The sequence below is a fragment of the Pipistrellus hanaki genome (assembly GCF_964339955.1).
Source record: "Pipistrellus hanaki genome assembly, chromosome: X".
In the NCBI taxonomy this organism is placed as follows: domain Eukaryota; kingdom Metazoa; phylum Chordata; class Mammalia; order Chiroptera; family Vespertilionidae; genus Pipistrellus; species Pipistrellus hanaki.
Window position 1 is genome coordinate 51838551 of NC_140524.1, and position 21591 is coordinate 51860141.

The 21591-nt window shown below is 39.5% G+C and overlaps 1 protein-coding gene across 1 annotated transcript; it reads left to right on the top strand.

The window, feature by feature from the left end:
* The first annotated feature begins 8718 nt into the window (after positions 1–8718).
* Positions 8719–10401, top strand: LOC311615586 (rhomboid-related protein 4-like). Its single transcript, XM_084870920.1, is given in 4 exon segments — positions 8719–9096; positions 9100–9226; positions 9334–9557; positions 9559–10401. Coding segments are annotated over 4 exon segments (945 nt in total). The 5' UTR covers positions 8719–8793; the 3' UTR covers positions 9850–10401.
* The last annotated feature ends 11190 nt before the right edge of the window (positions 10402–21591 follow it).

Sequence of the window (21591 nt, forward strand, 5' to 3'; positions counted from 1 at the left end):
GAAGATGTCCAGTCAACCTTGTCTGAATAGCATATTAGCCTTGTATTAGTATAGATAGCTGAATTAGTTTCACTCACCAAACTCAGGTCTATCCACTCTCTATTCTCCTTTTTCAAAAATAGATGAATAGATAGATAGATAGATTAAAGAAAGGGGAAATGTTATGTATATAATTTTTCTTTTATATATATTTTAATATATATTTTAATCATTATTATTATCTTTTAATTGTTTAATTTTTAATTTTATTTTGTCGAGTGTTTTGTTTTTACTTTTCTCCTTATTGAATCATGGCCATTACACCATTCATTTAATTACTTTACCTTACCTTCTGGAAATAAACTTTACCTCTTCAGATTCAGCTCCCTTCCTTTTTTTGGGGGGTGTTTGTTGTCTGCATTTTTTTGGACTAGTTGTTGGTTTTGGGTATTTTCTCCCTATATATGTATATTTCCCCCCTTTTAAAATTATTGTTCTTTTCTCTCTTACCTTTTTTCCTTTACTCAATATCATTTTTATTCTCTTTTCTCTCCCATATTTCTATTTTCTCTAGTGATCACCTTTATTGGGGAGGAATAATGGTGTTATGAATACATTTGTGTTTTGTTCCTTCTGTGTCATATTTAGTCAAATTGTACACTGTGCCTTTTGGTCAAAGTGGTAGAGAGTGAGCCACATAACCAGACACCCTGAGAATAGTGAGAATAGGGAGACAGAGAAACAGCCCCCATACAAAAGAAAAGGAGAAATCACCAGAAGAGGAAGGAAATTAAATGGAGGTAAGCAATTTGTCAGAGAAAGAATTCAGAGAAATGGTCATAAGGATGCTGAAAAGGATGGAAGAGAAATTCAACGACATGTGTAAGAATCAAAAGGAAATGAAGAATAACCAAGTAGAATAAAGAATGACATAGCTGAATAAAGAACAATAAAAAACATCACCAGTAGACTAGAAGAAGCTAAAGACTGCATAAGTGAGCTAGAAGACAAGGTAGGAAACACACACATAAGCAGAACAGACACGGGGGGGGGGGGGGGTGTAAGGGGAGAGAAACTTAAAAAGCAGGAGGAGAACCTAAGGGAGTTTTGGGACAACATGAAATGAAACAACATCCACAGAATAGTGGTGCCAGAAGGAGAGGAAACTGAGCAAGAAATAAAAAACCTGCTTGAAGAAATAATGACAGAAAACTTCCCTGATGTTTGGGAGAAAAAACACACAAGTCAAAGAAGCTCACAGAGTCCCAAACAAGATGAACTAAAAAATACTGACACCAAGGTACATCATAATTAAATTGGCAAACACCAACAACAAATCAAGAATCTTAAAAGCTGCTAGAGAAAGAAAGTTATCTACAAGGGATTTCCCATTAGACTATCAATTGATTTCTCAAGAGAAACACACCAAGCTAGAAGGGAATCGAATGAAATATACAAAGTGATGCAAAGCATACTATACCCAACAAGTCCATCATTCAAAATTAAGGTGAAATAAGGAGCTTCATAGATAAAAAAGGGCAAAGAGAGTTTATTACCACCAAACCACCAATGCAAGAAATGCTAAAGGGACTGCTATAAAAAGAAGAAATAAAAAGGGGAGAAGGAATAAAGGCATAAACAATAAAAATGGCAACAAACAAGTACTTATCCATAATAACCTTAAATGTAAATGGATTAAATATCCCAATCAAAAGATATAGGGAGATTGAATGAATAAGAAAACAAGACTCAAATATCCACTGCCTACAAGAGTCCCACTTTAGAACAAAGGACACACGCAGACTGATAGTGAAGTGATGGGAAAAAATGTTTCAGGCAAATGGAAATGAAAAAAAAAATCTGGGGTAGCAATATTTATATCTGACAAATTAGACCTCAAAGCAAAGGCCATAACAAGAGTTAAGAACGGTCTCTTCATATTACTAAAGGGAGCAATTCAACAAGAAGATATAACTCTGGTAAACATATATGCACCCAGTACAGGAGCACCCAAATACATTAAAAAATTCCTGGAAGATATCAAGGGAGAGATTGACAGCAATACAGTCATAATATGGGATTTTAATACCCAATTGACAGCACTGGATAAATCCTCTCAACAAAAAATCAGCAAAGAAACATTAACCCTAAATGACTCACTAGATCAGATGGAATTAATTGACATCATCAGAATATTCCACCCCAAAGCTAAAGAACATACATTCTTTTCAAGTGCATATGGGACATTTTCAAAGATAGACCATATAAAGGGACACAGGACAAGTCTCTTCAAATTCAAGAAGATATAAATCATATCAAGCATCTTTTCAGATCACAGTGGCATAAAATTATAAATCAACTACAATAAAAACAATGAAAACATCAAACACTTGGAGGCAAAATAGCATGCTATTGAACAATGATTGGGTTACCAAAGAGATCAAAGAAGAAATAAAAAGCATCCTGGTAACAAATGACAATGAACACACAACAATCCAAAATCTATGAGACACACTGAAAGCAGTCTTCAGAGGCAAGCTTATGCTCTACAGGACTACCTCAAAAAAAATGCAATAAATTATATAAACCCACAACTCAAATAATTAGAAAGGCCCAGCATAAACAGAAGGAAGGAAATAATAAAGATCACAGCAGAAATAAATAACATAGAGACCAAAACAAACAAGCAAACAAACAAACAAAAAAATACAAAGATCAATAAAAGCAAGAGCTGGCTCTTTTAAAGGATAAATACGATTTCTGAACCTCTATCCAGGCTCACCAAGAAATAAAGAGTGATGACCCAAATAAACAAAATTAGAAATGAAAGTGTTGAAATAACCAATCCCACAGAAATACAAAGAATTAGGAAAAAATACTATGAACAAACATGTTCCAACAAACTGGAGGACCTAGACGAAATGGACATATATTCTCAGAAAAATATAAGCTTTCAAAACTCAATCAGGAAGAATAAACAACCATGAATAGCTTGATAATCACCAAAGATATTGAAGCAGTAATAAAAAATCTTCCAGCAAACAAAAGCCCAGATCCAGACAGCTTTATAAGGGAGTTCTACCAAGCATTCAAAAAGAACTAAAACCTATCCTCAGATTATTTTAAAAATGTCAAGAGGAAGGCACATTCCAAGTTCTTTCTATGAAGCCAGCGTTACCCTAATTCCAAAACTAGGGAAAGACACCACAAAGAAAGAGAACTGTGGGTCAATATCCTTGATGAACATAACGGTATATGCTAAAATCTCAACAAAATTCTAGCAAACCGGATTTAGCATTACATTATAAATATCATACACCATGACCAAGTGGGATTTATTCCAGGGATGCATAGATGGTACAATATCCACAAATCAATAAATGTGATGCATCACAGAGACAAATTGAGAGACAAAAATCACACAATTATATCAATCGATGCAGAAAAATCACTTGACAAAATCTAACACCCTTTCCTGATAAAAGTTCTCAGCAAAGTGGGAACAGAGGGATCATAAAACAACATAATAAAATCCTTATATGACAAACCTACAGCTAACATCAAATTCAATGGGCAAAAACTAAATCCATTTCACCTAAGAACAGGAACAAGACAGTGATGTTCACTTTCACCACTCCTGTTTGATATAGTACTGGAAGTGCTAGCCATAGCAAGCAGACAATAAAAAGAAATAAAGGGCATCCATATTGGAAAAGAAAAAGTAAAACTGTCCTTATTCATAGATGACTTGATACTGTACATAAAAAAAAAACCCCAAAGACTCCATTAAAAAAAAACAAACTACTAGACTTAATAAATGAATTTGGCAATGTAGCAGCATACAAAATTAACACTCAGAAATCTATAGCTTTTTATACACCAACTAGAGGCCCAGTGCACAAAATTCATGCATAGGGGTGTGTGTCCCTCAGCCCAAGCCAGCACCCTCTCCAATCTGAGACCCCTCAAGGGATGTCCAACTACCAGAATTGGGCCTAAATGGGCAATCAGACATCCCTCTCACAATCCAGGACTGCTGGCTCCCAACTGCTCGCCTGCCTGCCTTCCTGATTGCCCCTAACCACTTCTGTCTGCCAGCCTGATAACCCCCTAACTACTCCCCTGCCAACCTGAATGATGCCTAACTGCTCCCCTGCCAGTCTGTTTGTCCTTAATTGCCCTCCCCTGCAGGCCCAGTCACTGCCAACTTCCCTCCTCTGCTGGCCTGGTGACCCCTACCTGCCTTCCCCTGCAAGCCTGATTGCCTACAACTGCCCTCCCTTGTAGGCATGGTCCCTTCCAACTACCCTCCCATGATGGCTATCTTGTGGGAGCCATCTTGTATCCACGTGGGGGCAGCCATCTTGTGTGTTGGAGTGATGGTCAATTTGCATATTATTCTTTTATTAGTTAGGATTAGATAGGAGAGAAGCCTGGTGCATGGGTGGGGACCATCAAGTTTTCCCTGAAGGGTATCCCAGATCAGGGTGGGGGTTTCCTTGGGGCATAGAGCAGCCTGGGCGAGGGGCCTGCGGTGGTTTTCAGGTTGGCTACACACCCCCAGTGACCCAAGAGGAGGCCCTGGTACCTGGAACTTATTTATCTTCTATAATTGAAACTTTGTAGCCTTGAGTGGAGGCTTGGACTTGCCAGGGTGTACTGAAAGCTTGGCTTCCTCTATTGCCTGCTAAACCCAAGTCTCTTGCTCACTCAATGGCCTCAGCCATATTGTTTGGGTAATTTGTATACTAGCTCCTGAATGGCTGGTGGGCATGGCGTGTGGCATAGTGGAGTGGTGGTTAATTTGCATATTACTCTTTTATTAGAAAGGATAATGAGCTCCCAGAAAGAGAAACAAACAAATAAAATTCCATTTATCATTACATCAAAAAAAAATTAAAATACCTTAAAATTAACTTAACTAGGAGGTACTTGGAAAACTATAGGACATTGAAAAAGAGATAGAGGAAGACATAAACAAATGGAAGAATATACTGCGTTCATGTATTGCTAGAATCAACATTAAAATGTCCATGCTACCCCAAAAAATGTATGGATTCAATGAAATCCCCATTGAACTACAAAGGCATATTTCATAGACCTAGAACAAATGTTCTAAAAATTCATGTGAAGAACCAAGTTGGAGGGATCACAATACCAGATATCAATCTATATTACAAAGCCACTGTTCTTAAAATTGCCTGGTACTCACACAAGAACAGACATATAGACCAAAGGAACAGAGAACCCAGAGGTCAACCCATGGCACTATACTCAATTAATATTTGACAAAGGAGGCAAGAGTATACAATGTAATCAAGACAGTCTCTTCAATAAATGGTGCTGGGAAATTTGGTCAGATACATGCAAAAAAAGAAGAAGAAGAAGAAGAAGAAGAAGAAGAAGAAGAAGAAGAAGAAGGAGGAGGAGGAGGAGGAGGAGGAGGAGGAGGAGGAGGAGGAGGAGGAGGAGGAGGAGGAGGAGGAGGAGGAGGAGGAGAAGAAGAAGAAAGAAAGAAAGAAAGAAAGAAAGAAAGAAAGAAAGAAACGAGATCTTATGCCATACACAAAAACAAACTCAAAATGGTTAAAGAACTTAAATGTCAGACAGGAAAACATAAAAATCCTACAAGACACCATAGGCAGCAAAATTGCAGACATATGTCATAGCAATATCTTTACCAACACAGCTCCTAGGGCAATGGAAACTAAGGAGAAAATAAACAAATTGGACTATATCAAAATAAAAAGTTTCTGCACAGCAAAAGAAACTATCAACAAAATAAAAGGAAAGCCCACTACATGGATGAACATATTTGCAAATGCTATTTCAGATAAAGGTTTAATCTCCAAAATTAACAGGAAACTCATACAATTTAACAAAAAGAAGATAAACATTCTAATCAAAAAACGAACAAGGGACCTAGATAGATACTTTTCAAAAGAGGATATACAGAAGGCTGAGTGACAAGTGAGAACATACTCAAAGTCACTAATCATCTGAAAGATGCAAATCAAAACAACAATGAGATACCATCTCACTCCTGTCAGAATAGCTATCATCAACAAATAAACAAATGACAAGTGCTGGAGAGGATGTGGAGAAAAAGGGACCCTCCTTCACGGCTCTTGGGAATGCAGACTGGTGCAGGCACTGTGTAAAACAGTATGGAGATTTCTCAAAAAACTAAAAATGGGACTCCAATTTGACCCTGTGATCCCACTTCTAGGACTGTATCTCAAGAAACTAGAAACACCAATCAGAAAGGATATTTGCACCCCTATGTTCTTAGCAGCACAATTTACAATAGCTAGGATTTGGAAACAGCTTAAATGCCCATCAGCAGATGATTGGATTATAAAACATTGGTACATTTAATCAATGGAATATTAAGCTGCTATAAAAAAGAAGGAACTTTTACCATTTACAACAGCATGAATGGAACTGGAGAGCATTATGCTAAGTGAAATAAGCCAGTGGGAAGAAGATAAATATCACATGATCTCACTCATTTATGCAATATAATGAACAACATAAACTGATGAACAAAAATAGATCCAGAGACAAGGCAGCACTGAACAGACCATCCAACCTCAGAGGGAAAGCAGGGGAGGAGGAGGTTAGAGACCAACCTAAGGACTTGTATGCATGTATATTAGCATAACCAACAGACACAGGCACTGGGGAGGTGGGGCTTGCCCTGTGGTTGAGTATGGTCAGGGGGGATCAATCAGGGAAAAAGGAGACATATGTAGTCCTTTAAAAACTAAAAAAATGAGGATGGAGAGCTGAGATAGGGGCCAACAGGACAGCATGCTGCAAAATAGTGTGTGAATGAGATAGCGAAAGGAGAGTGCATGGATGTGCAGGGAGTGTCTCTCTATTTGTGAGGGACAGTTATATCCCACAGGATTCTTGGGGACTGGCGGACCAGGTTCCCCTGGCCAGGCAGTCACTACTACTGCTGAAATGTGTCCCAAAGCAGCTGGCTCTGCCGCAGAAACCGAGCCATCTTGAAGGGGAGTGCAGCTGTGATCAGAAGCCCAACCTTATTTTCAACAGGAGAGCCCTCAGATATCTCCTGGGACCCTACAACAAGCACAATGCCCAGGGACAAGCTTCCTCAGTTGTGAACCCGTGAACAGGAAGACTCCAGCCTCCCAGGCCATGGGCACTTAAAAAGTTTGTCCAGATGGAGACAAAGCAGCATTAAATACGTAAATGGGTCCTGCACCTTCTCAAGGAGCAGATAGAAGGAAACGTTGAATCAAATAACACCCACCCATAATTGGTGAATTAAACACTGCTGGTGATGCAATCCTTAGATGGAAAAGTCAGAGATCTGGAGAGAGCTCAGCCTCCTCAGATTCAGCTGGGTGTTTGTTATTTGGGTGATTGTTGTTTGCATTTTTTATTAGTTGTTTGTTGTTGGCATTCATATCAGGGTGTTTGTTGTTTGCATTTTTTGGATTAGCTATTGGTTTTTGGAGTTTTCTCCCCATAAATATGCATTTTTTTTTCTTCTCCTTTTTTTCCTCTCTTACATTTTTTCCTTTGCTCAATATCAGTTTTGCATTCATTTATCTCCCCTAATTCTCTATTCTCTGATGGTCACCTTTGTTTGGGGTTATTGATATTGTGAATACACTGGTGTTTGGTTCCCTGTACGTAGTGTCTTGTTGTATTGTATTTTGTCTGTTTCAGTCAACACAGGAGAGAGAGACCTACATAACCAGACACACAGAGAAGAGCAACCTTGAGGAGACAAAGAAACAGCCCCAATAAGAAAGAAAAGAAGGAATCGCCGAAAAATGAGGTAAATGAAATGGAAGCAAGCAATATGTCAGAGAAATAATTCAAACAGTCTTCATAAAGATGCTGAAAAAGATGGAAGACAAATACAACTATATGTGTAAGAACCAAGAGGAAATGAAGAAGAACTAAGAAGAAATTTTTTAAAATGACATCACTGCAATACAGAACAGAATAGAAAGCATCAACAGTAGACCTGAAGAAATGGATAACCACATCACTGAGCTAGATGACAAGGTAGGAAAAAATACTCAAGAAGAGCAGAAAATTAAAAAAACAAAACAAAAAAAACTTAAAATAATAGGAGGAGCACCTAAGGCAGCTTTGGGACAATACAAAATGAAATAACTTTCCCATAATAAGGATTATAGAAGGACAGGAAACTCAACAAGGAATACAAAACCTGTTTGAAGAAATAATGACAGAAAATTTCCCTGATATTGGGAAAAGAAAAAAAATTACACAAGTCCAAGAAGAACACAGAGTACCAAACAAGATGAACCCAACAATACTGACACCAAGACACATTATAATTAAATTGGCAAACACCTGCAACAAAGTAAGAATCTTAAAGGCTGCCAGAGAGAGTTACCTACAAGGGATCTTTCATCAGACTATCAACTGCTTTCTCAACAGAAACACATCAGGCCATAAGAGAATGGAATGAAACACAAAGTAATGCAAAGCAAGGGTCTGAATACCAAAATACTGTACCCAGAAAGGCTATCAATGAATACTGAGGGTGAAATCAGGAGTTTCACAGACAAAAAGGGACTAAGAGAGTTTATTACCTCCAAACCAGCTATGTAAGATGCTGAAGGGACTACTGCAAAAAAATAAATAAATAAATAAATAGGAGAGAGTTGGTCGACGCCGCCAGTGCGTGATGACGCACGTGCGCGTTTGAAGACATGAGGACACCGGTGGGCCGTAGAGAACATTCAGCTGCCTGTATACCTCCCTGGGTCCTACATATTCCTCTCACTGGGTTGGCATCTAACCATGCAGCGGAGACCAAGAGGAATGAATGCTGGGCTTATGCTGCTCTTTTCTCAAATCTTTCATGTCGGAATCAATAATATTCCACCTGTCACCCTAGCTACTTTGGCTGTCAACATCTGGTTCTTCCTGAGTCCTCTGAAGCCACTGTATAGCTCCTGCCTCAGTGTGGAGAAATGTTACCTAGAGAAAGACTGGCAGCGCTTGCTGCTCTCCCCCTTTCACCATGTGGACGACTGGCATCTGTATTTCAATATGGTGTCCATGCTATGGAAAGGAATACATCTGGAAAGAAGACTAGGAAGCTGATGGTTTGCCTATGTTATCACCGTGTTCTCCCTGCTCACTGGCGTGGTGTACCTTTTCTTGGAATTTGCTCTTGTAGAGTGTATGGGTGAGCCCGGGTTCAAAAGGAGTTGTGCTGTAGGTTTCTCAGGTTGATAAGGAGCTGGAATTGTCTTGGTTTCATAGATGGGGAAGCTAAGATTCAGAGAAGTAAAGAAACTTGCTTGAGGTTACACATCTAGTAGCTGGGAAGCTGAGGAGTTTTGTTTGCCTTGGAAGTTCTTAACAACCATTATTGCCCTGGAGGCTTTGTCACCATTTTGGGCTTTCCTGTACCCAACAAATTTGCTTGTTGGGCAGAACTTGTGGCTATTCACTTAATCTCTCCAGGGACCTCCTTCGCCAGGCATCTGGCAGGGATCCTCGTTGGACTCATGTACACTCACGGGCCTCTGAAGAAAATCATGGAAACATGTGCAGGCATTTTTTTCCTCCAACAATGGCTACCCAGGACAGCAATATTACTTTAATAATTCAGGCTACTCTGGATCTCAGGATTATTACCCATATGCCAGGCCTGGTTACCAGGAAGAAGCATCCAGGAACTATGATGCCTACACAGGAGGACTGAGTGGGGAGGAACAGCTGGAGAGAGCACTGAGAGACAGCCTCTGGGACCGAGGAAACAGCAGGAACACGCCCCCATCCTATGGGTTCCGGCTAACACCAAAGGAAGAAATGAGGAGAATGCGGCTTCACCAATTCCACCGCTAGTGAGGACGCCGCATCCCGCAGACAGCAGTGGTGTCATTACTGCCCGTGTGGTTCCTCCAAACCCTGATGACTAAACAGAAGCAGAGAGCGGCTATAGTCCAGAGCGCTCAGATCTGCCTTGCCCGTGTGTCTTCCGTGGCCCCAGGAGCCTAGAGTCCCAAGCAGGCTGGTAGCCCTGTAGCTAGCCTTGCTGGACAGCCTCCTGCGAGCGGCCTTCCCCTGGCCCTGCTTTCTCTCACACACAAGGTCAGTGCCTCCACGTAGGGACCAGTTTCCACACTCCATCCCCTCACTGTCCACTCCAAGGCGCCTCTGCCTTGTTTTGTTTTTGAGGACTCTGACCTTCACCAGGAGGTTTGTCTCCACCAGCTCCAGCTCCTAAGATGGGGCTTTATTCCACCTGGCCTGTTCCGTGTTCGACTTTGCAGGAAGTGAGGAGCAGTGCCTGGTCCTCCTGGCATGTTGCCATGGCGACCTCCCAGGACCGGGATGTGGCTCCCACCGCACTGATTCCATCTCCTTGTGCAGGACCCCAGCTCCTTGGCCCCTGCATCTGGGTGGTGCTGGCAGTGCACGTGGTTTGGCCTTGTATTGCTTGGCCTTACAGAGCGTCTGACCAGAAGAGCTTTAGTGAGAGCAGGTGGGGAAAGTGCTTGCTGGACAGCTGCCTGCGAGCAGCCTTCCCCTGGCCCTGCTTTCTCTCACAAACTAGGCCAGTGCCTACATGTAGGGACCAGTTCCCACACTCCATTCCCTCACTGTCCACTCCGTGGCGCCTCTTCTGACAGTACATTGAACAACTGGGTATCAGGTGGCACCAGCATGGGGCAGCCTCCCTGGTGGCCTTCTTCAGGCCTTGGGGGGGGGGGGGGGCTGTTTTTTAACCCGTCAGCAAAGCAGAGATGCCACATGCAGAGTAGGCCAAGGTGTTGATGGTATGTTCTCTGAGAAATCGCGCTTGAGGAAGCCTTTTCTCATCAAAGTGCCTTTTCACTGGCTTCTGTAATAGCCACTCGTCTACTTCAGTATCTAAGTCACACCCTGCTGTCTGGCCAATCATTTAAGTGCTTCCTAGTGCTTCTGTTTTATGAAAAGGATAGTTGATATCACTGATGTCTTAGTCACTGAGATACTTATTTTTTAAAGAGTTGGAAGCGGCAAACATCTACTTCAATTTATCTAGGATTTATATAGAGTTTTCTGATTATGAAAGTAATATACATGTCCCTCATATGCATAAAACAAACATATTATGGAAGAAAAATAAGAGGTTATTTTGGGGAGTGGAGCAAAAAGGATTTTGCTTTTTGTTTTTATAATTTTATATTGCTCTTTTAATATATATATATATGTGTGTGTGTGTGTGATCACTTTTGCAATAAGAAAACTGATGTATATCATAATAATAAATCAAGAAATATTAAAAAATAGGATGGGAAGAAAGAAGACAGGCATAAATAATAAAAATAGTGAAAAACAACTACCTATCAATAATAACTATAAATGTAAATGGATTAAATGCCCCAATCAAAAGACATAGGGTAACGGATTGGATAAGAAAACTGGACCTATATATCTGCTGTCTATAAGAAACACACCTCAGAACCAAAAAACGCAAACAAACTGAGGGTGAAGGGATGGAAAAAGGTGTTTCAGGTGAATGGAAATGAAAAATAAAAAAGCTGGGGTAGCAATATTTATATCTGACAAATTAGATCTCAAAGTGATGGACATAACAAAAGATAAGGAAGGCCACTTTATAATACTAATGGGAGCAAGCCAACAAGAAGAAATAACTCTAGTAAACATATATGCACCCAATAAAGGATCACCCAAATACATTAAAAAAAAATCCTGTGAGGATATCAAGGGAGAGATTGACAGCAATACAATCATAGTAGGAGACTTTATTTTATTTTTTTAATATATTTTATTGATTCTTTTACAGAGAAGAGAGAGGGATAGAGAGTTAAAAACATCAGTGAGAGAAACATCGATCAGCTGCCTTTTGCACACTCCCTACTGGGGATGTACCCACAACCAAGGTACATGTCCTTGACCGGAATTGAACCCGGGATCCTTCAGTCCACAGGCTGATGCTCTATCCACTGAGCCAAACTGGTTTCGGCCATAGTAGGAGACTTTAATACCCTACTATCACCATTGGACAAATTGTCTAAACAAAAAAAATCAGCAAAGAAATATCCATCCTAAATGATTCACTAAACCAGATGGAATTAACTGACATCTTTAGAACACTTCACCCCAATGCCACAGAATATACATTCTTCTCAAGTGCACGTGGGTCATTTTTAAAGATCGGCCATATGTTGGGTCATAGGCAAAGTCTCTTCAAATTCAAGAAGATAGAAATCATATCAAGCATCTTTTCAGATCACAGTGGCATAAAACTGGAAATCAACTACAATAAAAACAATCCAAAAAAATCAAACACATGGAGACTAAACAGCAGGCTATTAAACAATGACTAGGTTACCAGAAAGATCAAGGAAGAAAAAAAAAATAATGGTAACAAATGAAAATGAAAACAAAACAATCCAAAATCTATGGGACACAGTGAAAGCAGTCTTGAGAAGGAAGTTCATAATTCTACAAGCCTACTGCAAAAACAAAAACAAAAAAAACAAACAAGAAACAGTGGTAATAAAATACCTAATGCTACAACTCAAAGACTTAGAGAGCAACAAGAAAAGCCCGGTGTAAGCAGAAGGTAGGAAATAATAAAGATCAGACCAGAAATAAATGAAATAGTGACAAAAGAAACAATACAAAAGATCAACAAAACCAAGAGCTGGATCTTTGAAAGTATTAACAAGATTGATAAACCAGGCTCACTCAAGAACCAGAGGAGAGGACCCAAATAAACAAAATCAGAAATGAAAATCAGATCCGAATAACTGATCCCACAGAAATATAAAAGAATATGAAAAAATACTATAAACAACTCTATTCCAACAAAATGAACAACCTAGATGAAATGGACATATTATTAGAAAAATGCAAGCTCCTAAAACTCAATCAGAAAGAATTAAAAAATGCTGAATAGCCTGATAACTACAAGAAATTGAAGCAGAAGTGAAAAATCTTCCAGCAAGCCAAAGCTCTGGTCCAGACAGCTTTATAAGGGAGTTCTACCAAGCATTCAAAAAGAACTAAAACCTATCCTCCTCATACTATTCCAAAACCTTCAAGAGGAAGGCACATTCCAAGCTCTTTCTATGAAACCAGCTTTACCCTAATCCCCAAACCAGATAAAGACACCACAAAAAAGAGAACTACAGGCCAATATCCTTGATGAACATAGATGCTAAAATCCTCAACAAAATTCTAGCAAATCAGATCTAGCATTACATTAGAAAGATCACACATCATGACCAAGTGCGATTTATTCTGGGGATGTAAGGATGGTACAATATCCACAAATCAATAAATGTGATACATTACATAAACAAATTGAGAGACAAAAATCACAGAATCATATCAATCAATGCAGAAAAAGCTTTTGACAAAATCCAATATTCTTTCTTGATAAAAATACTCAGCAAAGTGGGAATAGAGGGATCACACCTCAACATAATAAAAGCCTTATATGACAAACCTACAGCCAACATCTTACTCAATGGTCAAAAACTAAAACCATTTCCCTTGGGAATGGGAACAAGATAGATATGTCCACTTTCACCATGCCTGTTTGATATATTATAGTACTGGAAGTGCTAGCCATAGCGATCAGACAAGAAGAAGATATAAAAAGGCATCCAAATTGGAAAAGAAGTAAAACTGTCCTTATTCAGAGATGGACATGATACTATACATACAAAACACCCAAAGAGTCCATAAAAAAAAAAAAAAACTATTAGACCTAATAAATGAATTCAGCAATATAGCCGGATACAAAATTAACACCCAGAAATCAATGGCCTTTTTATACACCAACAATGGACCCACAGAACAGAAAGGAAAAGGACAATCTCATTTACCATTGTACCATAAGAATTAAGATACCTAGGAATAAACTTAACTAAGGAGGTAAAAGACCTGTACTCGAAAAACTACAGAACATTTAAAAAAGAGATAGAGAAAGACATAAACAAATGGACAAACATACTATGTTCATGGATTGATACAAGCAACATCATTACAATGTCCATACTATCCAAAGCAATCTACAGATTCAATGCAATCCCTATTAAAATACCAATGTCACACTTCAAATATCTAGAACAAACTCTCCAAAAATTCATGTGAAATTTTAAAAAGCTCCCGAATAGCCATAGCAATCCTGAGAAAGAAGAACAAAGTTGGATGAATCACAATACCAGATATCAAGTTATATTACCAAGCCACAATTCTCAGGTTCTCAAAACTGTCTGGTACTGCCAGAAGAATAGATATATAGACGAATGGAACAGAACAGAAAACCCAGAAATTGACCCAAGCCATTAGGTTCAATTAATATTTGATAGAGGAGGAAAGAGCATACAATGGAGTTAAAACAGTCTCCTCAATAAATGGTGCTGGGAAATTTGGTCAGATAAATGCAAAAAAAAAAAAAAATAGAAAGAAAGAAAAAGAAACTAGATTATCAACTTATACCATACACAAAAACAATCTTAAAATGGCAAAAGAACTTAAATGTAAGATAGGAAACCATAAAAATCCTACAAGACACATAAGCAGTAAAATACAATGTCATTACATATGTCATTGTAATATCTTTAGCGACACAGCTCCTCGGGCAATGGAAACAAAGGAGAAAATAAACAAATGGGACTACATCAAAATAAAAAGCTTCTGCACAGCAAAAGAAACCATCAACAAAACATGAAAGCCCACTACATGGGAGAAAATATTTGCCAATGATATTTCTTATAAGGGTTTAATCTCCAAAATTTATAGAGAACTCATACAACTTAACAAAAGAAAGTTAAATGATCCAATAAAAAAAAAATTGGCAAAAGGCCTAAATAGATACTTTTTGAAAGAGGACATACAGCAGGCCGAGAAACATATAATAATATGCTCAAAGTCACTAATCATCCAAGAAATGCAAATCAAAATATCAATGAGATACCTTCTCACACCTGTCAGAATGGCTATCATCAAAAAATCTACAAAAGACAAGTGTTGGCTAGGATATGGAGGAAAATGAACCCTTGTGCATTGTTGGTGGGAATGCAGACTGGTGCAGCCACTGTGGAGAACAGTATGGAGTTTCCTCAAAAAGTTAAAAATGAAACTCCCATTTGACCCAGTAATCCCACTTCTAGTACTATATTCCAAGAAACAGAAACACTAATCAGAAAGGATATATGCACCCCTATGTTCATTGTAGTACAATTTACAATAGCTAAGATTTGAAAAAGGCCTAAGTGCCCATCAGCAGATGAGTGTATTAAAACACTGGTGCATTGAGAATTAGAAGATGGCTGCTGACAGGCCGGCAGGCTACAAGAGAGTGTGCGAGTGGGAAATCAAAAGGAGAGTGAGTGGATGTGTGAGGAGTGTATGTATTTGTGAGTGAGATATAGCTATATTCCAGGAATTGTTAGGGACTGCTGGACTGGGCTTCCCTGGCCAGGCAGCCTCTACTGCTGCTGAAATCTCTCCTGGAGCAGCCTGCTCTGCATAGAGACTGCACCATCTTGAAGGGGAGAGTGATGGCGATCTGTAGCACAGCCTTAATTTCAACCAGGGAGATCCTTGGATACCACCCAGGACCCTACGACCACAGACCCCGGGGACCAGCTACCTCAGCTGTGAACCTAGGAACACCAAGACTCCAGCCTCTCCAACCGTGGGCGCCTAGAAAGTCTGTCCAGGAGGAGACATGCAGCATGAGTACGCAGATGACCCCTGTGCCTTCTCACAGAGCAGAGAGAAGGAACAGCTGAATCAATTAATATTCACCCAGAATTGGCGAATTAAACACAACTGGTGAGAAATCCGTGGATGTTGAGGAAATACATGGACGGAAAAGTCAGGTATTGCCTAGGGAGAGGTGAGATCTGGGGTCCAAGCTGAAGGGACAAATGTGTGTAAAATGTGTGCAGAGGGAACTAGAGTCTCAAAGGAAGACTTCTCCCCACAAAATACACGCTGTTGGGGTAATTGTAGCCCTTGAATGTGGAAGGGGGTCCACAGGGCTGCAGGCAGAAGGAGACTATAGAAATTAACCCCTTGGCAGGGCTGGGCAGAGGAGGGCAGTCTGGAGTTCTGCCAGTGTACTGGCTGTGGAGTGCCAGGGGAAGACGCTAGTCTGCGTTCATCCTGTGGCTTATTTTATTTTATTTTATTTTTTAAATTCTTCTGATTACTAAGCCTAGTACATAGGATCTTCCAATTAAAAAACACTCACCGAGACTGCAGGGGAAAGCTGGGTTTTTTTTGTGGAACCTGGAGAACAGAGTGCGGAGAAAGGAACAGAAAGCCAGCTCTAGGGAAGTCCATCCCTCTAACCCAGCATTAAGAACTGCAGGGAAAGCTGTCTAAACATTGGGTAGGGGAGGAGCCTTTTAGCCCTGGATATCAATACAGAAACACTGCCACCCAGGGGTTGTATCAGAAATTGACTCTTGTGCGAATGCAACTAAAGGCAGGATAAGAAACAAAGAGCACCCAACTGTTTGAAAAAAGGATTGTGATGCAGATGAGCTGTGGAGTGCAGAGAACGCCAATACTGGGCTGTCTACCTGACAGGAAACAGATCTGCCAAACAGAACAGTAGAGAAAGGGAACGACCTTCACTACTTCACATTTTTATTTTTTATATTTTATTTGAGAAACTAATTTTTTTCTTTCTCACCTGATTTTACCTTTTTTTAAATTATATTTTTGTTTTTAATTACTATTATTACTACTATTATTTTATCTTGTTAAGTTTTATTTTATTTTATTTTATGATTAGTGTTCTACATTCTATTTTTATTTTTCCTGTAGCATTATTTTAATCTATCTCCATTTTTCCTTTATACTAACACTATCTTCCTCACATTCCCCTTTTGCCCTGTTTTTCTTACCCTGTTCTTGCTTTAGTTTTTATCTATCCTTTCTTTTTACTTCCTGTTAAAAATTGATCTTACTCATATATCTAATTTCTGTTCCCCTGCTCCAAACCCATATACACTTTTCTCTTCCCTTTCTTCACTATCCAGATTTTCTTTTACTTCCCTTTTGTTTTGTTTTTCTTTTTTCTTTTAGTTATTTGCCTTTTTCTTTCTGTCTGTCTTGTTAATGTTTGATTGTTGATTAGTTTGGTTTTATTGCTTGTTTGTATTTGGTTTTTTTCTTTTGTTGTTGCTGCTGTTTTGTTGTTTTGGGTTTTTGTTTTTTGTTTTTTGCTTCTGTTATTCCTTCCCTCACTTGTTCTATTCTTTTACTAATAGCTTAACTAATTATAATAACAAACTCATGCCTAGCTACTCTCTATTCTCCTTTACCAATAGTAAATTAATACATAGATATATAGAATAAAGAAGGGGAAATTTTTCATATATATATATATATATATATATATATATATATATATTCTCTTTTTTGTATTTAGTTTTTTAAAAAATTTTCTTCTTATACACTCATTCACTTCCTACCTCCTCTATACTGAATTGTGGCTATTTCCCTATTCATTCAATTCCTTGACCTTACCTTCTGGAAATAAGCTCTGCTTCCTCAGATTTATCTTGATGTTTGTTGTTTGAGAGTTTGTAGTTTACATATTTTGTATTAGTTGTTATTGTAGTTTGCATTCATCTCTGGCTGTTTGTTGCTTGCATTGTTTTGATTATTTGTTGTTTTATTAGAGCTTTCTCCCTATATACATATATTACCCCCCCTTCTTTTTTCTTCTCTATTTTCTCTCTTAAAGTTTTTTCTTTTCTCAATATCATTTCTGGACTCTTTTCTATCCCCTAACAATCTTTCTTCTGGTGATCACTTTTATTTGTGGTTATTAGTATTGCGAAAACATTTGTGTTTGGTGCCCTGTGTGCTGTATCTTATTGTGGTGTATTTTGTGCCTTTAAGTCAATGCAGAAGAGAAAAAGCTAAATGACCAGAAATCCAAAGAGGAGTGATCTTGGGGAGACAAAGAAACAGCCTGCATAAAATAATAGTACAATAGAAAAGGAGGCATCACCAGAAAAGCAAGTAAATGAAATTGAGTAAAGCAAAATGTCATAGAAAGAATTCAGAGAAATGGTCAGAAGGTCTCTGAAAAAAATGGAAGGCAAATTTAATAATGTGTACAAGAACCAAAAGGAAATGAAGGAGAACCAAGAAAAAATGAAAAATTAATCGCTGAAAAAAAAACTGAATAGAAAGCATAAATAGTAGACTAGAAGAAGCTGAAGACCACATCAGTGAGCTAGAAGGCAAGGTAGAAAAAAAAATACATAAGCAGAGCAGCATCTAGAAAAAAAAATTAAAAAACAGGATAAGAGGCTAAGGGAACTTTGGGACAACACAAAACGAAACAACATCTGCATAACAGGGATGCCAAAAGTAGAGGAAACTGATCAAGGAATAGAAAACCTGTTTGAAGAAATAATGACAGGGTGAGAAACCAAGATGGTGGCATAGGTAAACACCTGAACTTGCTACCTTGCACAACCACATCAAAACTACAACTAAAAGACAAAATGAACAACATCCAGAACCACAGGAAGGCTGGCTGAGTGGAAATTCTACACCTAGAAGGAAAGAGAAAAGCACACTGAGACTTAGAGGAGATGCAGAAATAAAGAGATTGATGAGCAGGCTGAACTGCTGACCTCTCCAGGAGAGAGAGAGGCAGGGCTAATCAGCAGCTACTGCAGCTGCTGGAAAGGCTCAGAGAGAGAGAGAGAAGCAGGGTCGGATCTGCAGCCTTGAGGGATCAGACCCTGCTTCTCTCTCTCTCTTGGGGCCTCACCAGCAGCTGTGCCTCTCTCTTTCCAAGAGATCAGTGGTTCAGCCCATTCACCAGCAGTCTGGGGTGGTTTTTGATCAGCCCCTCCTCTCTGATCAGGCCCATAGATAGGTGCAGAGATGCTGACTGGCATATAAACTGACCAATCAGAACCAAATCTGGGTGACTGCAAGGAGTCAATGGCTGCCTAGGAGGCAGAGTTTTCATCTGGTTTCTTTTTTTAAAAAATTTTTATTTTATTGTTTAAAGTAGTACGAATAATAGTACATATATCTCCTTTCCCTCCCCCATTGACCTTCCCCCAGCCTCCCCTACCCCCTGTTGCATGCCCTCATCCCACCCCACAGTGTCTTGTGTCCATTGGTTGTGCTTATATGCATGCATACAAGTCCTTTGTTGATCTCTCCCCCCCCCCCAAACTCTCCTCAGCCTTCCCACTGTAATTTGGCAGTCTGTTCAGTGCTTTACTGCCTCTGTATCTATCTTTTTGTTCATCGGGTTGTAATGTTATTTATTTTCCATAAATGAGTGAGATCATTGGTATTTTTCTTTCATTGCCTGGCTTATTTCACTTAACAAAGTGCTCTCCAGGTCCATCCATGCTGCTGCAAATGGTAAAAACTCCTTATTTTTTAATAGCAGTGTAGAATTCCATTGTGTAGATGTACCATAGTTTTCTAATCCACTCATCTGCTGATGGGCATTTAGGCTGTTTCCAAATCTTAGGTAAATTGTGTTGCTATGAACATATGGGTGCATATATCCTTTCTGATTGGTGTTTCCAGTTTCTTGGGATATATTCCTAGAAGTGGTTTTACTGGGTCAAATGGGAGTTCCATTTTTAGGTTTTTTTGTTGTTGTTGTTGTTGTTTTTGTTTGAAACTCCATATTGTCCTCCACAGTGGCTGCACCTGTCTGAATTTCTACCAGCAGTGCATGACGGTGTTTTTTTATTTTATTTTATTTTTTTATTCATGATTAAGGGAGTGGAGATGCAAGGGAGAAGGAGACAGGTGAGTCAGGGTGCTGGATAAGGCTAGTTTGAATCCTGAGACAGGATTTAAAAATATGTAGAGCAATGGTTGAGCTCACTATGGGAGTTCTAACCCCTGCTCTTATGCCTAGGGTTATTAGGAGAGGGATTATCTGGACTTTTCTTTTGTGTCAAATATGATGGGTTATGGGGACTGGTAAAGACTGATTATTCGCCAAAACCGGTTTAGCTCAATGGATAGAGCGTCGGCTTGGGGACTGAAGGGACCTGGGTTCAATTCTGGTCAAGGGCATGTACCTTGGTTGCGGGCATATCCCCAGTAGGGGGTGTGCAAGAGGCAACTGATGGATGACTCTCTGTCATCGATGTTTCTAACTCTCTATCTCTCTCCCTTCCTCTCTGTACAAAATCAATAAAATATATATTTTTAAAAAAGACTGATTATTCGGGGCTTCATCTATATTGGGTGAGAGATAAATGAGAGTACAGGTTCCTGTCCAATTGATCAGGAGGCAGATTTATATGTTTTCTCCACAGGGGAAGAAACATTCCTGATCATGGAGACAAGGTGAAAGGTATAGAGAGAAGAGGTAGACTAACGTGTATAAGGTTCCTTTTCCTGGTTCTGTGCTCCAAGTTGAGAGGATAGTCACCATGGCGCTGCCGATAAGGGGTGACAGATGAGTGGTTGAGATTTTTTTGCAGTGAAAGGGGAGGGGGGATGCTAGAATGGGCATTCAAGGGAAAAGAGAAAGGGAAGGAAAGGAACAGTTTAAGCTTGGGCCTCGGTGGTTGGATAAGTAAAATGGACTGGTTATAAGAAATAACCATTGGCTTCTGGGAAGACCTGGTAGTCAAGATGTTGGGACCAATGGCCATTTGGTAGTTCTAGGTTAACTGTGGTATTGCAAGCTGATGATGGGAGATGGCCTATTGTTATATTGCCCTGTGACCTTGTAAAGTATAACGGAACTTAGGTTAATAGTGGGGTGTGTAGAATGATAGGACCTGTGACCAAGAGGGAGGAAGGAACTACCTTAGTAAGATATAGAACATAAGTATGGAAAAGAAGGGAGGCTTGATTTGCCTGGGCTATAAGATAATTACCTAGAAAGCTGTCTGCCTTTTTGAGAAATATAGTTCCCTTTTACTTTTATGAGCTAGAGTGATTTTTGCCTGATTCCATCTCTTGATTGGTATAGGGATGGTTGTATATGCTGAAGAGGAGAGGGAAAGGAAGAGCCAGCAATCCATGGCAAAGGTTGGATTGGTCTGGTTTAGGAGGGAATGGGTAAGGTTAAATGTTTGCTTGAGATGAGTGGAGGTGAGAAAGTCCCTTATGGGTACAGGAGAGGAGAGCTGGAATAGAATGAAAAGGATAACTAATTCCCACTTCCAGGGTTTGGATTGTCACAAGATGGGGGTATGTTCAGGATTCAGAAGGAAGGAAATCTTATTTCATGGGTAATAAAAGTTCCTTTGTAGAAGGGTGTCCCATAGAAAGGTGAGAATCCTGATGCAAAAAGAGTGGGAGAAGTAGCTAGGATCTGGAGGATGCATATTGGAAGAGGATGTGGGCTTTCAGAGAAGTCAGGGTTGGTAGGGTCAATACATAGGAGGCACCTGCAGGGGTGCTCACTCATTTGTCTTCTTCTGGTATGTGGGTAAAGCAGAGTATGGTGGCCTGATCTGGTGGCTGTAATACAAAGGGGACTCCAGCTCATGTGATGGAGATGTTATGGGGATGGGTTTTAATCTGGAAAGGTGGAACCATAGGGTATGCCCTGATAGTTTAGCTGCAATTAGGGCAGTTAAGAGTTTC